Source organism: Primulina tabacum, chromosome 18 (genome assembly GCF_025594145.1).
Source record: "Primulina tabacum isolate GXHZ01 chromosome 18, ASM2559414v2, whole genome shotgun sequence".
Classification (NCBI taxonomy): domain Eukaryota; kingdom Viridiplantae; phylum Streptophyta; class Magnoliopsida; order Lamiales; family Gesneriaceae; genus Primulina; species Primulina tabacum.
In genome coordinates, this window is record NC_134567.1 from 24,345,561 (window position 1) to 24,364,798 (window position 19,238).

The 19,238-nt window shown below is 36.5% G+C and overlaps 2 protein-coding genes and 1 long non-coding RNA gene across 3 annotated transcripts; 1 reads left to right on the plus strand and 2 right to left on the minus strand.

Annotated features, from left to right (window-relative positions):
* Positions 1-11,228: 11,228 nt before the first annotated feature.
* LOC142533598 (protein MIZU-KUSSEI 1-like) lies at positions 11,229-12,719 on the minus strand. The gene has a single exon (XM_075640424.1). The coding sequence runs from the start codon at positions 12,340-12,342 to the stop codon at positions 11,551-11,553; it is 792 nt and encodes a 263-aa protein (XP_075496539.1). The 5' UTR covers positions 12,343-12,719; the 3' UTR covers positions 11,229-11,550.
* Positions 12,720-15,244: 2,525 nt separating this feature from the next.
* Positions 15,245-17,521, plus strand: LOC142532995 (uncharacterized). The gene is made up of 2 exons (XM_075639567.1): positions 15,245-17,268; positions 17,386-17,521. The coding sequence occupies exons 1-2, from the start codon at positions 16,019-16,021 to the stop codon at positions 17,387-17,389; spliced, it is 1,254 nt and encodes a 417-aa protein (XP_075495682.1). The 5' UTR covers positions 15,245-16,018; the 3' UTR covers positions 17,390-17,521.
* Positions 17,522-18,029: 508 nt separating this feature from the next.
* LOC142533464 (uncharacterized) lies at positions 18,030-19,030 on the minus strand. The gene is made up of 3 exons (XR_012816761.1): positions 18,838-19,030; positions 18,289-18,732; positions 18,030-18,136 (listed from the first exon to the last, which is right to left on the minus strand). It is a non-coding gene; the product is annotated as an uncharacterized LOC142533464 (long non-coding RNA).
* Positions 19,031-19,238: the final 208 nt, after the last annotated feature.

The window sequence follows — 19,238 nt, forward strand, 5'->3', positions numbered from 1 at the left end:
TTGACTAGCATAGTGTCACAGCTTGTACCCAACACCACCTGTCTGAATTTTATTTCTTTTCATAACCACACTTTTGTATCTCTCTACTTGCATAAATGTCTCAACCAGAGCTGTGTATTTGATTGAAGCTGAAGTAAAAATTTTAAAATAGAATTTTGTTGTTGTGATAAATATTAGTAAATAACAAATACAATCTATTATTGTATTTAAAATAATTATATAAATACTATTTGAAAGTTCTGTTTCCACAGTGTATGTGTGAGTTGAGAGTGAGTGTTGTGTGTATCAGAATGTAGGTGTTGTGCGTAGGTGTTGTAACACCCACGACAACATGCAGCGAAAATTATGATTTTAACACACCTACACGTAGCTGGAATAATGACAATAATACGAGATACGAGATGTAAATTATGCACAAGTATAAAATACTTGTGCGGTGCCTCAGGGCAAAATAATTCACTAGAAAAACTTGTAAGTTTACAAAAACCAATACTAGTGAAAGAATAAAACAACTCCCTTATTAAGGCGAGTAACAAATTGCATCCTAAACCTTTCACAAACCGTATAACCAAAATACATAGGATGCATCGACTGAGAAGTGAAAAAAATCTTCAAAACTCCACACACTAATCAACACGGTGATTAGGTGTTGTCTTCGGATGTTGGCAGCACTTCACAGCAACAAGTTATCAATCACGAGATGGCTTCAATCAGAAAACATTTTCTTCGTACAAATGCATCTCTGTCTCTCCGAAAGTTTTTGCTCTGTATCGTCACTCTCTCACACTTTTTTTTCTTCTCCTTGTCCTATTTAACATAGAAAAACCAATTTCATTAGGAAACAAACTCTTTTTAAAACAAGGATAATATCTTAAAGATATTGTGATATCATATCTTAAAGATATTATGATATCATATCTTAAAGATATTACGAGTCATATCAAAATATAGTCTTATATCACATATTGAATTTATAAGAGATCATATCATCAATTTCGAGATTATTCTCATATCTAGAAAGGCAAAATATTAAAGATAAAAAAGAAAAATATATCAAGGAATAAAATTACTTTCAATCTCCCCCTTTTTGCCTTTCTGGACAAAACAACCCAAAAATGGTTGTACATCTCAGCTCCCCCTGAGTTAGCAAATCAGTGACTCAGCCAACTTTAGTTGACTCCCCCTGAATTCTGCCGTTAAGCCTTCCCCTGATGAAAAATACAGTTCACACAGGTGTTGTATGTTAGATGTTGCAACATTCAGATCATAACACCGAAATAGTTCATTAATCAGGAGGGACAAAGATCAGAGAGAATAAAAGGACAACTAAAATACTAAAACCATCAAGAGAGAAAAAAAAACTCAAAATCTCATTATCCTTCATTACTGCCATCATCATCAGCATCATCAGCCATTTTTGCTCCACTGGTTCCAGCTATATCTGTATCTACTCCCCCTTTTTGTCCAGAATGGAAACTTTCACCCAGCAGAAGCTCATCTTCAGGGAGTCTCTAACAAGGCAGAGATCTTCATCAATGTCCCTAATGAACCCTTGAGACTCCAAGATCCCATAGATCAGTGAGGGATATGGTAGCTTAGTCTTCTTGAAGTCCCCTTCAGCATATTGTAATGCTGTCCTGAACACCAACCTCCCAAAATTAAAGGCCCTTCCAGTGCCAATATTAAACAAAACCAGGGCTTGAGATCTGGTCACAGTGGTGGAATTTGTTGACGGGGTCCATTCCAAATGGAGGTCTTATGTAGGACAGAGTAGAAGGACGTGAGATTAGCAGCGCTCAGCTTCTTGGGATAGTCGGGGAATACTTGGATCACACCTCCAGTGAGCACAGAGGTGACAGCATGTATGTTAAGATCCTCGTCAGCTTCCTCAAGATCCGGAGTGTTGTAGAATTCATTGATCACCGACGGGGAGAACTTGTAGATATGATCCCGAACAAACACTCTCCCATACTTCACCGATTCCTCATGTCCAACACTGCGCAGAAGATTACAGTAGAATTCTAACACCACACGGCGACAGTAGGGCATAACAGTGGTGACTGTGGATAGCAACTTTCTGTTTTTGAGAAACTCAACCAGGTTGTATTTCCCATAGGCAGTGACATCAATATTTTTCTCCTCAACCAACTCTCTCTGAACAAACAGCGGCCATAATGCCAAGGCATCCTCAGAATAAAATTTGGGGGAAAAAGACTTACTCACACCATAGTCAGCAGAGTCAATGTTGTGCTCGGTGTTGTCAACATCCACCTCAATACCGGCAGCAACATCAGTAGCATCATCTTCAGAAGACTCGCTAGATTCAGAGTCAATGTCCTCAGATGCATCATCACCTTGTTCCTCAGATTCAAAGTCAGATACAGACGATGAGGAGGAGTCATCAGAGGCACCAGGCCGGTTTTGCTCGAATTCCTTCATCATTTCTGAGTCAGGTTCATTCTCCTTAGCCATTTGTTTTCGGGCGGCCTTATCTTCTTTGAGCTGAGCAAGAAACTCTGCCAAAGATTGTTCATCATCTTCAGGTTCACCAGGAGCGATCATTTCCAGCGGGATTGGTTCTTCTGGTACACCCACAATTTCCATGCCCACAACATCGGTTGCGGCTGTGGGTGTTGTGTCAGGTGATTTGTCGCCCATGCTCGCAGCCATTTCACTCCTAATGTCTTGAGGATCAAAGCCAGCCATCTGCGAAATAGAGAATAACGAAGTAGGGAAGTTCGAAGAAGACAGAAATTTACGAAGAACACAGATACTTTTGCGCGAAAAAGAAAACAAATAGTTAGGGTAGGAGAGATTTTAGAATATGAGGGAAAATAGTAAGCCGTAAAGTTGTTCCTTATTTATCCCTAAATATTTAAGCACACCTCTCCAACGGTAACATTCTGTTGAGCCGCAACTTCAGCACATTTTCAACTCAATTTTTACTCTCACCCAACGGTAACTTTCTGAAACAGTGCCATCATTATTTCAAGAAATCAGGCAGGATAAAACACCACGTCGAATTAACCCCACAAACAGTTAGAAATCAAGAAATTTCAAAATTAAGTCGGTTAGGGTTTTCTTCGTATTTCATGAATTAAAAACTGATAGCCCACTGGTCATGATGAATTCACATAACAGCAGTATGAATGACTTAAATTTATGCCTAAAGTATGATCAAAAATGAAATGCACACGCATGTGATCAAACTGTGATTAGTCTGTACTTAGGTGTTGGCAACATCTCTTGGCAACACTCACAAGTTGGACTCAAACTTTCTTGAACATTTTTAATTCAGACATGGTAGCTCCCACTCTAGAAGAACGGTCTTCATAGGACTCCTCTAGGTAGCTTATTCCATCTGTATTTTGACTTAGAAGTGGTAGCTCCCACACTAGAAGAACGGTCTTCATTGGACTCCTCTAGGTAGCTTTTTCCATTTTCTTCTAAACATTTTTTTTGTTCTATTTTATTCTCTTTTCTATTTTTCACCATATTGCTCAAGAATTTTCTAAGTCATTATCTACATTGGACAAGATCATGTGGTACACGATCATCCTCAACAGCTTTATGACTTAGATTGAGCACACACCATTCTTTGGAGAATATTGATGGAAAGTTTGATTCACAACTGAGAGCACGCCATTCAGTATCCTACACTTGTACAGGCTTCACACAAAGTAGGATGTATGCAATATGTCTAGCATCCTAAAAATAAAATGCACATGCATGCTGGGTGTTGTCCACAGGTGTTGTAACACCGAGGACAACATCCGTGAGTGATCATTGTGTACACAAGCTGAGAGACTTCCTAAGATTGAAAAATCTCTCAAAATCCAATGGTTTTGTAAAGATATCAGCCAGTTGGTTATCAGTTCCAACAAATTCCATTCGAATTGTACCCTTATCAACCAAATCTCGAATAAAATGATGTCTAATGTCTATGTGTTTCGTTCGAGAGTGTTGTACTGGATTTTTTGAAATATCAATTGTACTTGAATTGTCACAGTATACAATTAAGGTGTCACTGTTGAAACCATAGTCTTTAATCATTTGATTCATCCACAAAAGTTGTGAACAACAGCTAGCAGCTGCAACATATTCAGATTCAGCAGTGGACAGAGATACACAATTTTGCTTTTTACTATACCATGACACCAAATTGTTACCAAGCTAAAAACACCCACCCGTGGTACTTTTCCTATCATCTAAGTTTCCAGCCCAGTCAGCATCACTAAAGCCCACTAAATTGGTGTTTGTTTCTTTGGTGTACCATAAACCTAAGTCAACTGTACCAGATATATATATCGCAAAATTCTTTTGACAGCCTTTAGATGAGTGACTTTAGGATCAGCCTGGTACCTAGCACACAAACAAACACTAAACATGATGTCGGGATGACTTGCACTTAAGTAAAAAAAGACTGCCTATGATGCTGCGATACTGGGTGTTGTCAACACCTGCCGCAACATCGTCTTTGGACAATTTTTCAGTCGACCCCATTGGTGTTTTCATGTGCTTAGTGTTCTCAGTAGAGAATTTCTTCACCAAATTCTTGGCATACTTGGATTGACATAGAAAGATACCATCATGCATTTGTTTAATTTGCAATCCAAGAAAGAAACTTAATTCTCCTACCATGCTCATTTCAAATGTGGTAGACATGCATTTAACAAATTCATCAACATTCTTTTGAGAAGAAGCACCAAAAATGATGTCATCCACATAAATTTGACACACAAGAATATCATGCTTCGATTTTTGAATAAAAAGGGTTTTATCAACCTCACCTCTTTTGAAGCCTAAGTCAAGCAGATATTCAGTAAGCCTTCCATACCATGCTCTTGGAGCTTGTTTAAGTCCATAGAGTGCTTTCTTCAACTTGTAGACATGGTTCGGGTGGTGTGGATCTTCAAATCCTTTAGGTTGGCTTACATAAGCTTCTTCTTTCAAGATGCCATTCAAAAAGGCACTTTTCACATCCATTTGATATAATTTTATGTCCATGTGACATGCAATAGCAAGTAAAAGTCTAACCGATTCAATCCGGGCAACGGGGCAAACGTTTCATCAAAATCAATTCCTTCAATTTGAATATACCCTTGAGCCACTAGCCTAGCTTTATTTCTCACAACAATTCCAGATTCATCAGTTTTGTTTTTAAAGATCCATTTGGTTCCAATAACATTCACATTATCGGTTCTGGGAACCAAATCCCACACATCATTCCTAACAAATTGTTCAAGTTCCTCATGCATTGCATCAACCCAAAATTCATCTTTTAAGGCTTCATTTATATTTTTGGGTTCCATGAGTGAAACAAAACAAGAGTGACTTACTTGAGAGTATACGGAAGTCATGCATACTAGTCCCATCATTTTGCGATAGTCTACCTTCTCCTTTCTTCTCGTTTGCATTCCTCCAAATGTTTCTCCAATGATCTGAGATGATGGATGATTTTTCTGAACCTTGCTGGGAATATCAATCTCTTCATTGGTTACACTGTCATCATTCTCAGTATACTTTCCTAGTTCATCATTTGATTCTGCCAGTGCAGGTGTTGTCTCCGGTGTTACAACACCGGGTGCAACATCTGTGTTAGGCAGTGTCTCACTTTCGTTCAGCAGCCCATCAATATCATCCTCGATTGTTTTTCCCGTTAGATCTGCAAGATCATCAAAAACAACGTTAATAGACTCCATAGTCGTTCTTGTTCTCAGATTATACACGCGATAGGCACGACTATTAGATGAATAACCAACGAATAAACATTTGTCACTTTTAAAGTCAAACTTTGCAAGATGGTCTCGGTCATTCAAAACATAACATACACTCCCAAAGACATGAAAATACTTAAGGTTCGGCCTCTTTCCCATGATGATTTCATAGGATGTCATAGTAGAACCACTCCTTAAGTACACACGATTTGAAATATGACATGCTGTGTTCAAGGTCTCGGCCCAAAATCTCTTTGAAATATTCTTTGAACTTAACATGACCCTAGCCATTTCTTGCAGTGTCCTATTCTTCCTTTCGGCTATTCCATTTTGTTGAGGAGTCTTAGGGGCCGAAAATTCATGAGTTATCCCTCTCTTTTCACAAAATGATATAAAGTGTGAGTTTTCAAATTCTTTACCATGGTCAGTCCTTATCTTACCAACCCTCAGATTATGTAGATTAGTAATCTTAGCATGTAATTTCTTGAAAACATCAAATGTATCGGATTTTTCTCTAAGAAATCTTACCCAAGTAAAGCGAGAGAAATCATCCACACAAACGCATGAATACTTCTTACCTCCAAGACTTTCCACTTCCACTGGACCCATAAGATCCATGTGCAAGAGTTCAAGACACCGTGTTGTCCCAAAGTGTTGCAACACTTGATGGGGAACACGTGTTTGCTTACCCTTTTGACATGCACCACAAACATACGGAATTCCAGAGGATAAATTAGGCATACCTCTCACAGCATCGTACTTACCAAGGTTCTTTAATGTCTTGAAGTTTGCATGACCCAATTTTTGATGCCACAAGTTTAGTTCACTTACTTTTGAATGATTGCATACTAAGTCTTCTCCAAGTTGATAGCAATTATCAGCAGACCTTGTACCTGTCAAAATACGAGTATTAGAATTATCAAACACTTCACAATTGTCTTTATCAAACTTAACATGCAAACCGTCATCACAAAGTTGACTTATGCTTATTAAGTTTGAGTTAAGCCCTTCGACATAAAGCACATTGTGTAGATTAGGCAGTCCATCAACATTCAAGGTTCCTTTGCCAGCAATTCTTCCTTTAGCACCACCACCATATGTCACATGACCACTCATCAGTTCAACATAGTCAATCAAATGGTCTTTAGAACCTGTCATGTGGCGCGAACAGTCACTGTCAAAGTACCATATTCCTGCAATGTTAGTCTTTAATGAAGTATAAATAACGGAACATTGAATCTTAGCCTTTGGTACCCAAACCCTTTTTACCGTCGGTTTTCTGTTGGCAGTGTTGCGTTGGGTGTTATACAACACCTGTGGCAACACCTGTTCTGATTTCCATCTTTTGTAATCATCTCTCAGTTTAAAACAGTAGGGTTTGATATGACCAGGTCTAAAACAATAGTGGCAGATAAAGTGGCGTTTTCTGGATTTGGACTTCTTGGTAGATATTTGCCTTTTAATGGAGCAACCTTTTTCAGTTTGTGTAGCATTTGAGGTTTCAACACTTCCTTTGACAAAAACAGTTGGTTTTCTCTCAGTATTGGAAGATTCTCCAATTTCGAACAGACTGTTCGGATAACCAAGTCCAGCTTTGTCATTTTGTCCAATCATCAAAAGTGAATCAAGTTTGGATGAACTTGAATTCATCTTGGCAAGAATCTGAGTTGCTTCTCCAAGTTCCTCTTTGACTTTGCATAATTCCAAATCTTTCTTGCTTAAGATTACTTCAAGTCGTGAAATTTGTGACTTTAACTCAGCATTCTCTTTGGAGAGAATTGCATTTCCTTTAGTTCTTTTGATCCAGTCTTCATATAATTCTTCGTACATCGTCTGCACACTTTCTAGAGTGACTTCATCATCATCTACCTCTTGAGTTTCAAACTGACTTGCCTCCGCAAGGGTTGTAGATTTAAGACATACTGAATTCGAAGAGGTGTTGCGGCCAGGTATTGCAACACCTGTGGCAACACCCAAAGGATTGATTTGCATTGAGCGTTTTTCCTTGATCACAGAAGATAACGATGTGTGATTTTCAGATTCACCTGATCCTTGATCATCATCAGACTCTTCATCACTCAGGGTGACAGTCATGCCTTTGTTTTTCCTAAGTCGATTGGCACACTCATTGACATAGTGTCCATATCCCGAACACTCTCTAGATTGCACCGAGTCCAGGTTTCTGACATTAGATTGGATTTGCACTTCGGTTTTTGGTCGAAACTGTCCTTTCATAGGAGTAAACTTTTGAGCTTTTGCAAAAGTGGTGTTATTGGGCAGTTCAGATTTTTGTCCAATTTTCTTCGTTTCTCTCATAGTCTTCAAGTAATCACCAAATTTCTTAGTAAACAGAGAGATCGATTCTTCACCTAAATCAGACTTATCCACCTCTTTAGATATTTGAAGGATTTCATCATAAGATTCGGTTGAGGCTTCAAAGGCAATTTTCTTCCCTTTATCCTTCCTTTGTAGATCAAGATTCATCTCAAAAGTTCTGAGAGAACTCATTAGTTCATCCAAGTTGATCGTTGAAGTGTCTTTAGATTCTTCAATAGTGCAAACGTTGACATTGAATCTCTCAGGAAGAGATCTTAGAACCTTGTTCACCAATCTTTCATTTGGTATGGGATCTCCTAGGCCATGTGATTCATTTGAGAGTTGTCTCAACCGGCAGTCATACTCAAGAATAGACTCCTTGTCCTCCATTCTCAAACTTTCGAACTTTGATGTCACCATCCTTAGCCTAGTTTTACGCACACTTGCGGATCCTTCACAGTGCTTCTGGAGTATCTGCCAAGCATCTTTGGCGCATACACAAGTGGTGATTGTGTCAACAGATGAAAATATAGCATTGAGAGCCTTGGAATTAAAGTTTGAAGTTTGCACTTCATCGACAATCCATGTACTTTCAGGTTTGAGCCGTGTGTCTCCATCAGCATCCTCGAGTTTTGGTGGACTCCAACCATCAAGTACACGTTGCCAAGCTCTTTCTTCAATGGATTTAATAAAAACCCTCATCTTTACTTTCCACAATGCATAGTTTGATCCATCCAACACGGGAGGCCTAAAAACAGTATTTGTTGATCCTTCCATAATTCCTTTTCACTCTATAAACAAAACAAAACAGGATCTCACTTAGTAGCGTCAAGTGGAAGCTCTGATACCAATTGAAAGTTCTGTTTCCACAGTATATGTGTGAGTTGAGAGTGAGTGTTGTGTGTATCAGAATATAGGTGTTGTGCGTAGGTGTTGTAATACCCACGACAACATGCAGCGGAAATTATGATTTTAACACACCTACACGTAGCTGGAATAATGATAATAATACGAGATATGAGATGTAAATTATGCACAAGTATAAAATACTTGTGCGGTGCTTCAGGGCAAAATAATTCACTAGAAAAACTTGTAAGTTTACAAAAATCAATACTAGTGAAAGAATAAAACAACTCCCTTATTAAGGCGAGTAACAAATTGCATCCTAAACCTCTAACAAACCGTATAACCAAAATACATAGGATGCATCAACTGAGAAGTGAAAAAAATCTTCAAAACTCCACACACTAATCAACACGGTGATTAGGTGTTGTCTTCGGATGTTGGCAGCACTTCACAGCAACAAGTTATCAATCACGAGATGGCTTCAATCAGAAAATCTTTTCTTCGTACAAATGCATCTCTGTCTCTCCGAAAGTTTTTGCTCTGTATCGTCACTCTCTCACACTTTTTTTTCTTCTCCTTTGAGTCCTATTTAACATAGAAAAACCAATTTCATTAGGAAACAAACTCTTTTTAAAACAAGGATAATATCTTAAAGATATTGTGATATCATATCTTAAAGATATTATGATATCATATCTTAAAGATATTACGAGTCATATCAAAATATAGTCTTATATCACATATTGAATTTATAAGAGATCATATAATCAATTTCGAGATTATCCTCATGTCTAGAAAGGCAAAATATTAAAGATAAAAAAGAAAATATATCAAGGAATAAAATTCCTTTCACTATTCATCTAGTTGTTGTAGCGGTTCAAATATTATGAACTCTATATAATCCAGTTGTCGGATCATTTCTTTGTCAGTCAATAATATAACTAACTAATTTAGTTTATTTTTGTGATATTGTTAATCGAAGATGAGTTTTTATTAACTTTAATTTTGAATAGCTTTTTTTTGTTAATGCAATTGTTATGCTACGATTAATTTTTTTTCATAAACAATATAAATATGTGAGAATAAACCATTTAGTTTCACCAAACACTATTACATATTAAAAAACTGTTGAATCTTTATACATTACTTCATCAAGTTGGTTAAAACCTAACTCTTTAACTTCTCAAAACTCAACATATATTTAAAATTCTCTTGATTTTGTTTAAATTGTTCAAACCGTACTTGAAGAGAAGATCCACCCAATAAAATTTTCGGAGTGGAATTGTATTCGAGTTTGAATGTAAATAAAAAATATTCAAATTATTTTTATTTTTATTGAATATTGTGCCAAAAAATTTATTTCTATAGACCACAAACTTAAAAAATATATGTAATAAATAGTGTCGGACCTGAGGCGGTAACCTCCTTGGCCTTATAGAAGGTCCGATCCTTGTCTCAACTCAATTGTCGCACGCGCGCGCACACACACATACACACATATATATCACAAAAAATCGAACCAAGTTCATCAAATTCCAAAACCTTTGAGCATCACAAAAACAATATGTATGTTTTTAGTATCAGATAAGTGCGACTTGACAATAAACTACTTAATATACGTATGATAATTGTTGATCTTTGTTGTTAGACCTATCATGAATCATATCAAATAATTTTTTTGTCCATTTGATTATTATAATCAATTATAGTCTTATAAAAAGAAAAAAAAGACTTGACCAGCCAGTTTACTCTCACTACACCACATTGTGATTTTAGACAATTGGATGAGTTTTGACGACATCAAGAAAACAATATTGAGTGGCGTTGTCCTAAGTGGAAACCCCTACCCAAGAGACCATAGAAACGAGTTTGCACTAAATCATCCTTATGTCATGATTACAACACCACCAATACAATGAGTTGACGCATACAATAATTTTTTTATAGTTAATTAACACACCACGAAATGTTTTTATTCAAGAACGAAAATCATACTTGAAGTTCAAGAAACCATGAGAACTCAAACTCATGAATGATTATTGTGTCGGACATGTGCATCATACCAATGATTTGCTCGTGGAAATCATTACACTCCATTTGTCGTCTCTGCTCCATCCTTCTTCATACATTATTGATTTAAATAAACAAATGACAACTATTATACTCGGAATAATATATCATCACCAATTCACCAAAATATGGCCATAGAAACTTGATCTAACTTGACGAATTTGATATAGAATTATACATGAAAGGGGAGATAGTACTAATGATGTATGTGATATGAAACTAATTAAGTTAAGATTAGGAAAAGTAATCATACAAAGTTTGGAATGAAACAAAAATAGACAAAACTTCAATGACTGCATTTGTCTCAGGTTTAACATAGATATGGAAATTTAACAGTAAAAACCCCATCTTATACACAGATGTACCCACCCCACCAAACTGCATTTGCCATCTACGATACCATTTTCACCCACCCCTCACCACTAAACCAGTAGAAATTTCCCATCTCAGAATGTCCAAGAACCCAAATTACATGGAGAATCTAGCCTCCATTTTCTTCATAAAAACTAGTTTTAACCAGTAAAATTAAGCTCGAAATGATATAATTAAACTAGATAAAAATAAATACTCGGCACAGCTCAAGATCGGACACTGAAGAATCTCAAACTCTAAGTAAATAAATGCTGAGCTCTGGACCTCCATTGCCATCAGGATTCATCATGTAAAAAGCTTCAGAATCTCTAGACCCGACGACTCTTTCAAACTTAGCTCTCATATACATCAGTTCTCCATCTGATTCTGCTCCGTTTCCACGCCCGGGGAGCACCCCTGCGCCCATGGAGATCGGGCCGATGGCATTCAAAACCTTCCATTCTTCAGGCCCGCATTCCCTCTTCATCGCGTACCCGCATTTCTTCCCGTTGCAGTAAGTCCTCCACATGGGCTCCTCGATGAGCTTAAAGCCCTTTTTTTGCACCCTTTTCTCACACTCCAGCGCAATTCTGACCAGGCCTGAAGCCATCTCCTTCACGAGAATGCTCGTAGGCGTAGCTAATTCGACCAGAAACGCCGGGTTCAGCTTGAAATCTTCTTGAAAGGCGATGTGGACATGCCCACGCCTGTGGCCGAAAAGGGTACCCACAACTTTCGTCCCCAGGCCCGGTGTGAACTGGGTTTTGCCTAGAGCAAGAGCTGAGCGGAGCTTGAATACCGCCATAACCGAGAGTTTTTTCCTTGGGACTTTTGCAGAGCCTAGAGAAAGTGAACGCATTTGGGAATTTATCTCCTCCGTTTTACCCTTTTCTTTCTCCTCAAACTTGGAAGAGGAGTTCAAGTTCAAGATTTCCACCATGTCTTCATCCCGTTCATCTTCAACACCTTTCTTCTTCCAGTGAAAATACCTCCTGGAAAATGAGAATGAATCATGCGGATTTCTAGTCATAATCGTCCTCATTTTCGAAACAATCAAACTTCACAACCAAGAAAACAAAAGAACAGATCAAAAAGGAAAGATGGGTTCTTTTTGTCTCGAAAGATGGTCTGAGAAATGTGAAAGACAAGAACGAATAAAGAGGGATGAATTTTAATTTAATTCAAGAATCCTCTACAAGTCAATCTATAATATATATATATATATATATATTTATAATCGGGAAGTGATTATATTCTCCAGCTTCTATTCCCTTTTGTCAGCTATGGCAGAGAGAAATCTGACAAAAGATGTTGAGCAGCCTCACCAACCTGAATAAAAATAAAATTAAAATTAAAATGAAGAAAATATATAACAAGAAAGTGGAAAATATCAAAAAACACAAACTACACAGAGGCGTAGGAAAGGGTTTTTTTTTTAAATATTATAAATTAATTAATTCATTATAATAATGTGGCAAAGTGGGGAGTTTTACAAAAATATTGCAATCCGAGACTCACTGTACCGGATTCTGACATTTTTTTTAAAAAAAATTAAAAAATAAAAAAGAAATTGTGTCACGGATTCAATTGAATCCGTGACAGACTGTCCCGGATTCAGAATCCGGGTCAGTCTGTCACGGATTCTGACTCGGTCAATTCCGTGTATAATCCGTGGCCTCTTTTCCTATAAATTGCACCTAGTGTTCGACATTTTTCCATCGGCGCAAACATTCATTTATCAATCAGTATTAGGCATTCTGCGCAAATATTTTTTCATCGATCCTTCGGCACAAACATTCGGCATTCTTCCTACTCAACTATTTTTTTTCTCGTTCCATGGTATTTTTTGTTAGTTATAATTTTTGGAATCGTGAGGAGTATTAGAATTTTGGAGAATTCCGTCGAATCTCTGTCTAATTTTTTTTCTTTCTATATTGAATATTTTTTTGTATAATATTTATGATAATGTTTGTTATTTATTGCAGATATTTAAAATCATTCGCTGATTCAATTACAAATTTTGTATAACTACATTTTGAAAAGGTAATTTCCATAATTTTATATATTTTAATTATGTTATTTATATTTTATTAATACAATTAAAATTTTTTTCGTTTGCATTTTAATATTGTGTATAATTTTGTTAAAGGAGACATTTATTAATCGCGTGACTTATGAAAACGACAAGTTTTTTTTTTCTTTTAACAAAGCAAAAAAAAAAAAGGAATTCCATTAGTATTGAACTGTTATGTAGGGCATGCTGCGATATTCGTTGTTTAAAATTTTGTTATGATATCTTACGTGAAATTTTTAACTCATCGCGTGCACTGCAATATATAACTAGCTAATCATGTAACTTTTAATGAAAGAGCCACTTAAATAAATTATATATAAGTTTTGTATTAATAAATTCATTAGGTATAAATTCTTTATTTCAAGATTATTTAATTAAATATAACTAAATTTATTTATAATATAGATAAAAAATATAATAAATAACTATTTCTCACCAAAACTTAGATATATTGTTTTCGTACAATTCAAATTAAAATTGTTAGTATAAGAAATTGGTATAATAAATAACAATCGTGTCTCACTAATTCAGGCTTTAAATAGAAAGGCTTCTCTCTTCAGCGTGTATTGACCTTCCATTTCTCTAATATACCGAAAATATTTGTTCCTCGGGTTGAGAGAAATATACCGAAAATATTTGTTCCTCATATTCATTCTCGCAATTTATTTTTTTATCCGATTCATATGCGCAAAATCTATCTTTTTCACTTCGATCTTGTATTAATATTATTTGTTGATTTTATCATCCTTTTCATTTGAAGATATATCAAGAGGAAATGTTTAATTTCGTTGTTAATAGTATATTATATATTAAGAATAATATTTTTTTTTGTGTAGTTTTTTTGATAATACTTGTCATTTATTTCAGATATTAGCACCGTTCGTTGATGTTATTACAAGTTCCGTGTAATTACGTACGAGAAGGTCATTTAAGTAATTTTTTTTATATTTTGTTTGTATTATTTATATAATAGATTGATAAATTTATCTTGTAAATTGTTCATTTGTTTCTGTTTATTATATTTTTTTATTAATTTTAAATTTTTTTATACACTTAATTAATTGTTAAAATTAGTTAATATAAGAAACTAATATATTTGAAAATTCTAATTACACACGTTTAAAAATCTTAATTTTAAATCTAAGTCATAACAATTTTTTGTATTAAATTTTGTTATGATTGTATACATTATGTCATTTTTTTTTGTGCAGACATGGATACTGTGAGAGGCTTACTGTATGTAGGTGACTATGTCATTATTGAAGATGGTAGGGTTGGATATAGTATCCCCGCGACAAGGCCCATTAAAATCTCTCGGTCTATTACATTTTCTCAATTGGTGAATTTTGTGCATCGGAAGCTGGATATCGACCCATCAAAATTCTGCATCAAGTTGTCAACGAAATATTGTTATAGCTCGTTGGCTCGTTACAATGAAGAGCATGTCTATATCACAGATGATGATAGTCTACAATTTATGTTTGAGTTGCCGACACTGGATTGCATGTACTTGTATGTTGATTCATCGCCAGTGTTACAGAACGTAAGTGATTACGATTTTGATGCAGTCATGCCAGTAATAACGCAAGGTTTGGGAACAGTAGGTTTGAATGAAGCGGGACCTTCTATGTATCACATCGATGAACAGTCAGGGCATACATACTCTGGGATCGACACTGGTCCTTGGGATCACCATATCATGGCTGACACTGAAGAAGACTATGCATGGGGGATGAATACAACACGAGAATGGGATTTTACTTCAAGAGGTTGGGATCATCATATCACGGGTCCATCAGGAGTTGATGTCACATGGGGTTCTAGTAGAACAGGTCAATTGGATGCAAATATTTCCGTCCCAATTACAGAACACATGCCAGAGCAAGATGATTTATTCGGGGACAGTTCGCATCATGTCATGAATAGCGATGATGATTTGTATGCTACATCAAGTGACGGAGAAGATGATCATCATGTTGACAATGCAAATGAAGGGACATCGGCGCGTGTGTTAATGTTTGGAGCAACAATGACAGAGAACATTCCTATTGCACCGGAGCAACATTTACGTGAAATTCCTCAATTTTTCAATGAAGTCTATCATGAACAAATTCCAGATTCATTTGGTATTCCTTCTGCATCACGAACAAATTTTTACAATCCTGAAAGGCCAGAGCTCGGTGTAAAAATGGTTTTTAATAGCAAAGGTGAGTTAATAGCTTCTGTGAAGGATTTTTCTGTTCGGGTTTTGAGACGTGAATATATCGTTGTCGAAAGTTCTCCGACAATTTGGAAGGTCAAATGCAAGAACTGGTCCGAAGGTGGCAATTGTGGGTGGGGACTTCGAGCATCGTTCAAAAAAAGTTTAGGCTACTTCATGATCACAAAATATGGTTGTGATCACACATGCATGTCTACCCAAGTCGGTATAGATCACCACAACCTTGACGTAAACATGATAGCCAATACACTTTTGGGAATCGTACGTTGTGATCCTGCATACGAAATCAAATATGTGCGAGAAAGTATTAAAGAAAAATATGGTTATGATATATCGTATGCTAAGGCATGACAGAGTTTGAAACGCGCGGTGGAGTTAGTCTATGGCACATGGGAAAGCTCTGTAACTTTGCTTCCTAAATATATGGGAGCTTTGTCGAAGTACAATCCAGGAACTGTTGTAGAATGGAAGCATCTTCGACCGTATGACCATCCACATAAAGTTTTGAACTTTGTGTTTTGGGCATTCAGACCATGTATAGATGGTTTTCGACATTGTCGCAACGTAATCAGTGTAGACGGTACCCATATGTACACCAAATATAAGCACAAACTACTCATAGCAGTAACATTGGATGCCAATAACCAAGTTTTGCCGCTAGCATTTGCGCTTGTTGATGAAGAAAATTATGAGTCTTGGCATTGGTTCCTCGGTAATGTTGCACGACATGTTACCAGAGGGTGTAGTGGTGTGTGCCTTATATCTGATAGACATGCGGGTATAACAAGTGCAGTTCAAGATCTCTCTGACTTCAAGCCTCCTCTTGGTGTTCATCGTTTCTGTTTGAGGCATGTTTGCTCTAATTTCAACAGCAGATTCAAAAACATTCATTTAAAAGACTTATGTTGGGAAGCAGGGATACAACACCAAGTATCAAAATTTAATGCGACAATGGAGCCAATTAAAACAAATAATGCAGCAGCTTTCACCTATTTGTCAAACATTCCAAAAGAAAAATGGTCATTGGCTCATGATGGTGGATGGCGTCGAGGGATAATGACGACGAACATGTCTGAGTGTATTAATGGTGTGTTGAAAGGGGCGCGACGTCTTCCAATAACTGCGATAGTCGAGATGAGCTTTCAGCGTTGCGTGAATTATTTCATTCAACGGCGAGCTCGAAGTGATAAGATGCTGGAAAAAAATCAACCATGGACCGACTATGCATACTCTAAATTTGATATGTGGTCAAAAAAGTCAATTGAACATCGAGTTGTAAGATTTGACCAAAGGGATAAAACAGCATCCGTCGCGACAGGAGGAAGACCAGGTCGTCAACATCACGTACAAGCTGTGAATATTTCTACGCGTGATTGCACCTGTGGTAAATTCACAATATTTGGAATATCTTGTTCACATGTTATATGTGCAGCGAAATGGTTTGGTTTGAATCCCGCACAGCTTGTACAACCATGGTTTACATTGAACGAATACGTGAACACATACGATGGAAGATTCTACCCTATTCATGATGAACAATATTGGGATGAACCTACATTCGAATTACGACACACTGGTGTTCGTCGACAACGGAGGCAGGCTGGTAGAGATCGAACGACACGCATAAGAAACGAGATGGACCAGCCATCAACGAGGGAGAGACAACGTGGGAGGTAAAAAATCTACAATAACGTATTTTATTTTTAAACCATAACATGTGAAGTTATTAATGTAATTACAAAATTGTGTATAAAAATTTTGTATTTATTAATAATTCTTGTTCATTGCAGGTAGGTGCAGGTGAGAAGATCGAGTTATGGTGCAAAATAATTATGTTTGTGACGTAGATTTTACAATTTAGTATTGTATTATTATGACAATTCAGTGTTGTATTGTTATGAAGATTTTTTACTATGTAGTTTGTTGACGTACCCTGACTTGATTTAGCAATTATACTTATGTTTTTTTATTACTATAAATTTATCCGTAAATTTATTCGTAAAAGAATAATAAATCACAATCAATACAGTCCAAAATTTTAAAAAGTCAATAATACAAAAATAGTATACGAATGTTGAAAAAATATGTTGCAGCAACAACTTGTAATTAAAATAAAAAAATTGCTAAACATACAACAATACGATGTAAGTAATTGTGTATATCTAAATAAATAGTTAATGTCGATGGTAACGATGCCCCCCAGTGCCACACGGTGGTCTCCTGATTACTCTACGTCCACGACCTAACATCTGTTCATCATCTCCATGAGTATTTGTTTGTCCTGCAGATGTACTGGTATCGGCAATGTTCCCACTAACCTCAAACCCTTCTGGATCAGAATATTGTGGAAATGGTATGGGTGACGGGTTAAAAGTAGGGCGACTCTCATTCATACCCGGTAGAAAGTCACTTTGTAGAAATTATGTAAACTACCAACAATTGGAGTGTAGTAACAAGCGTCATACGATGGCAAGCTTGAAACCACTGGCGGAGTAGTGTATGCCATATTTGAAGATGATGGCCCGGGTTCAAACTCATTTCCTGTCCACATCGATGGATATTGCACATGAGTTGGGCGTGCCGTTGACATAGATGCATATGTTATGTAACACATATTTAATACAACAAATTATATTCACGTACATATGTAGATAAATTTACGTTCATATGTAGATAAATAAAACATTTCTTACGATTAATTGTCGGTAGTTTGCATCAACAGGATGATAGCCCATGATGTTCGAAGGTACCACTGGCGGCGAGAGCACTATCTGTGAAATGCGATAATACCAACCAATATAGTCCACTGTGATGGCGGGCGTACCAGGTATGACATAGTCTCCACCAATCACAAAATTATATCTATCATTCCACATTTCTACAAAATCCACGTGATATGTCGCCCAATCAAAGTTGTTCCGGCCTTGTCGAGTCAGCCTATGGAAATTGTCGAAGTTAGTAGCAGGTGGCGGAATACCCTGACGCATTCCGAACTGTCGGAGACACCGCTCTGGTTTATGCATCTCAACGATATGAAAATTAATCAATGCGCATGCCGACCGACATAGATGAATGTTATTTTCATCCAGAATTCTGCCAACCTCCGGAGACTCCATATCATAAACTGTCCATAGAAACTGAAGCAAATAAAATGAAAAAAAGATTAGCAATTTCATAATATATAAATAAGATTAAAATTGTAAAAAAATTTCAAACTCTAAACAACTAATTTATATATCTACCTGTCCTTCTACCATCCTGTCAAGCATATCTCTCATTATACGGACCGAATGCTGGGCCGTGTGTGTCCAAGAAAATCCGCGTCTCCACCTGTAATTTATAAAAGTACACAATATTTTCATTTTAAAAAATAAAAAATAATAATATTAAATTTTAACTATTTTTTATTAGTATCGTGCGCCGTATGGTGGGAATGGTACACCCTGCTCTTCTGAAATAGATACATGTTGAGCTCTATCAGGGCAAAGAAGAATAATCCTAGACCACACCCAAATCTGCAATAACATACAACAGAAATAGTCAAATCATAAGAAAAAAAGTACAAAAAATATAATGACCGTATAAATGTACAAATACCTGCAATATCTGAACTGGGCCACACAAATTGACCTTCAAACTCATT